The 3,366-nt window shown below is 39.3% G+C and overlaps 1 protein-coding gene across 1 annotated transcript; it reads right to left on the bottom strand.

Annotated features, from left to right (window-relative positions):
* Positions 1–281: 281 nt before the first annotated feature.
* LOC145087114 (glucan endo-1,3-beta-glucosidase 2-like) lies at positions 282–3,118 on the bottom strand. Its single transcript, XM_079025015.1, has 3 exons — positions 2,960–3,118; positions 772–2,025; positions 282–683 (listed from the first exon to the last, which is right to left on the bottom strand). Exons 1-3 carry the CDS (start codon positions 3,051–3,053, stop codon positions 517–519), a joined length of 1,515 nt encoding a protein of 504 aa, XP_078881141.1. The 5' UTR covers positions 3,054–3,118; the 3' UTR covers positions 282–516.
* Positions 3,119–3,366: the final 248 nt, after the last annotated feature.

The following is a 3,366-nucleotide window of genomic DNA, read 5'->3' as shown; positions in this document are numbered from 1 at the left end:
AAACCGCTCCCTCTCCCGGTTCCCGGTCCAACCGGTTCGACCGGCCGGTTCAAACCGGTTTTTAAAACATTGCAAAAATCATGTCGAAAACAATTCACGAAACTAGAATTCAATACTAAATTTGTCAAGTCTTGTTTTCTTCTATGTTGTAGTCCTCTACCTCAGACGGGCAAAAAATAACCAATTTCTTTGAAGCATATTCACCACAAAGGCTTACAATTTGCATGAATTCAATGAACCATTTATAATTTAAAAAAAAAAAAAAAAAAAAGAGGAGTAAATAATCAAAAAGAATGATTACCAGCCTAAAATCTCATTCAATTTGAGACCCCCAAGTCCAACAATAACAACAACAGCTCCAATTAAAAGTTACAACAAAAAAATGGCATTCTAAAACTAACCCTCCATCATTCTCCTTTTGTACAAAACCACCCCTCCGGTCCACACAAAAACCACCAAAATCGGAAGAATTCTCCTCCACCTGAACCGGACCAATAACATCTCTCTCACAATCAATCACAACACCACCACGGCCAATACAAATACAACCTTCATCAAAACACCAGCACCACCATAGCCGCCGCCACCTGCGGAGGAGCTTGTAGAATTAAAATCAGCTATGGTGCTGTTCAAATTCGTCCCATTCATACCACCATTTCCAAAAAGCTGACAAGAACCATGACCTGCAACAACACCCGAAGAGCTGATTTCAGTACCTCGAAACAGAGTAATTAACAAAGAACAGATAATAATTTCGATTTCGACCCTTACTTGGATCAGTGGAGGTCAACGTAGCAACGCCATTGAAATCACACGTCCCTTCACCTCTACCCATCATATGATAATAAGTATCAAAAGCAAAATTCGCATGTGACACCACATTATCTGGTTCATAGCACGGTTGCCCCTGCAACAACGCCGAACAGTTCACCTTCCCCGGCCCACAAGCCCAGTCCAACGCCGCCTGCAACATTTTTTTATCAGCACCTTCCATGGCCACACAATGACTCAGATTCCCAGTATTGTTAGCAAAAGTCGGACCCGAATTCGTCAACTGTAGAGTATAAATCGGTTTTCCATTCGCATCAAAAAGTCCCCAATTTTTCTCTGAAACCGACCCTTCTTTAATGTCTTCGTTGTATAGCTCGTAGATGTAAGTACTCACCGGAATCCCAGGATGCTTTGGAGTTCCGGTTTGATTCAAGACATGTTTGATTAAATTACTGTTGTAAGTGTTTGCGTTGTCTGAAGTAGCATCTGGTTCGTTTGGGTCGCCCTTTGATGGCCAACCGGATTCTGTTACAAGAACTGGAACATTCGTGACGTTCAGGGAAGCCATGGCGTAGTAGGCGGCGTCCACCGAGGCGTCAAAGACGTTGGTGTAGTGTAAAAGGGTGTTCGCGTCCACTGCTTCCTTGTTCGCCGGCAATGGTTTGAATAAAGCGTAATCCAAAGGTATTACTCCGTTTGAGTTCATGTAATCGTAATACGGGTATATGTTAAGCATAAGAGAAGATCCGGTGGACTGGAGGAACTTAAGAAGCGGCGCCATCACCGGACTCCACGAATGGTTGAAGAAAGCTTGTGATGGCGGGAACGAATCGAGGATGATAGTGGATGCGATGGGGGTTGATACTTTGATCTGACGATCGAGATTTGATGCTACGAGAGCGCCGTGGATGAATTTGAGGGCGGTGACTAGAACAGGGGCGACGTTTGGGAGGTTGTTGAAGACCTCGGAGCCGACGCAGATGGTGGTGATGTTGGTGGCGGGGTAATGAGCGACGATGTTTTGGGATACCCAATGGGCGGCGGTGGAGTTGGATTGGCCGATTCCGAGGAGTTGGTCGTTCGGGATGGTGACGACGACTTTGATTCCGGTGTTGGCGAGGGCGGTGAGCATCCCTCGATCGGCGTCGTATAAACGGACGTGACGGATTTGTTGTGATTTGAGGAGGGCGACGACCTGAGTTGGGTGTGGCATGTCGGAAAGATCAGTTCCGATGTTCACTCCGATGAATGCATCTGTAAACATGACAAAGCTTACATATTTTATTTGCATGTAAAAATTTAAAAATAATAAATTATATTCGGAAAAAAATAATTAAAAAAATAATTAAAATGGTGCACATATGTGATATGCCACGTGGTATGCTTACTAAAGCGGTAACAATATGGACTGGTTCGTTTCATAATTCCCAAAAATTTGACTTTTGGCTAGTACCAAGACAAGAATGGTATTTTCATTTTAATATCAAATTTAATTCAAATATGGGGAAAATACGACATATTTTTGTTAGTTAATTACAAAAATGAATCATTTAAATACAAAACGCATTAATATAACACCGATTTTTAATTAAAAAAAAAACTAAAAATATAGCATTACAAAAAACAATAAAGACAGTGATATAATATTATAAAAACAAACAATGAACAAGATGATAGAGTACATAAATTACATTAATACATTAGCATTTATTACTTTTTCCGGCTAGAGAAAAATATTTATTAATCAAAATACCTTCGTTGAAGTTGAAAGATGGAACACCAAGAATAATATTATTCCACATGGACCTCACATGACGTAGCACTCATATCGTCAATGAGACAATAAATGGTAGATCTATATTTACATTAACTTCCAAATCAATTTTTGTATTGTTGTGTTTTTTAGTTATCTACTAAATAAATTAAAAATAAAAACTTCAAAAAAGAAAATTAGTAAAATAGATAAACACAAGATAAATACTTAATGGAAGGCAAAGAATAAAACTTCTATTTTTTCCCCATTTTTTATTTGCTAATCCTAGCCATTTAAGGGACAATAAACAATCATTAACACGCAAATATGGAAGTAATATGTCATTAAACACCTAATACTTCATGCACTCAAACAAAAACCCCACAAAACACAACATGAAGTAATGAACATAAAGTAATCTTGAAAGTTGCTTACCTTCATCACCAGAAACAAGAAGGAAGATCGATAACACAACCATCATCAGAAGTTTCATGGATTGAAACCCTCTGAAATCGCAAAACTTCAACATAATGAAACAGACCCAGAAGGCAAAAACAAAGAAAGTAGTGGAAGAGAGTGGGAAACTGTAAGACTAAGAAGAATTAGGGGTTTATATATTAAAGAGAAAGAGAGAGACAAAAGTGGGTGTCAGAAGATCCAACGGCTGATAATTAAGATGGATTTAATGGCATGTAAAATGGTAGCCGTTAGCTTGTAGGGGTGTTTCACCTTTTTAACCTTGGGGTTGTAAAAATTGTGGGTAAAATGGTGCACTACGCTAATCGACAGATTGAGGATAACTAATGGAGGCAAAAGAGACAGGATTCCTGGCTTAAGGTTGT

The sequence above is a fragment of the Lactuca serriola genome, chromosome 2 (genome assembly GCF_051521515.1).
Source record: "Lactuca serriola cultivar US96UC23 chromosome 2, Lser_US96UC23_V15, whole genome shotgun sequence".
In the NCBI taxonomy this organism is placed as follows: domain Eukaryota; kingdom Viridiplantae; phylum Streptophyta; class Magnoliopsida; order Asterales; family Asteraceae; genus Lactuca; species Lactuca serriola.
The sequence above is the reverse complement of the archived record's forward strand: the minus strand, read 5'-3'. Positions and strand labels throughout refer to the sequence as shown.

Coding starts and splice junctions, on each gene's coding strand:
- LOC145087114 (XM_079025015.1), bottom strand. CDS start 3,053: ATGTTGAAGTTTTGCGATTTCAGAGGGTTTCAATCCATGAAACTTCTG. Junction 2,026..2,959: donor TCTTGTTTCTGGTGATGAAG/GTAAGCAACTTT, acceptor TCATGTTTACAG/ATGCATTCATCGGAGTGAAC. Junction 684..771: donor GTTGACCTCCACTGATCCAA/GTAAGGGTCGAA, acceptor GTGTTGTTGCAG/GTCATGGTTCTTGTCAGCTT.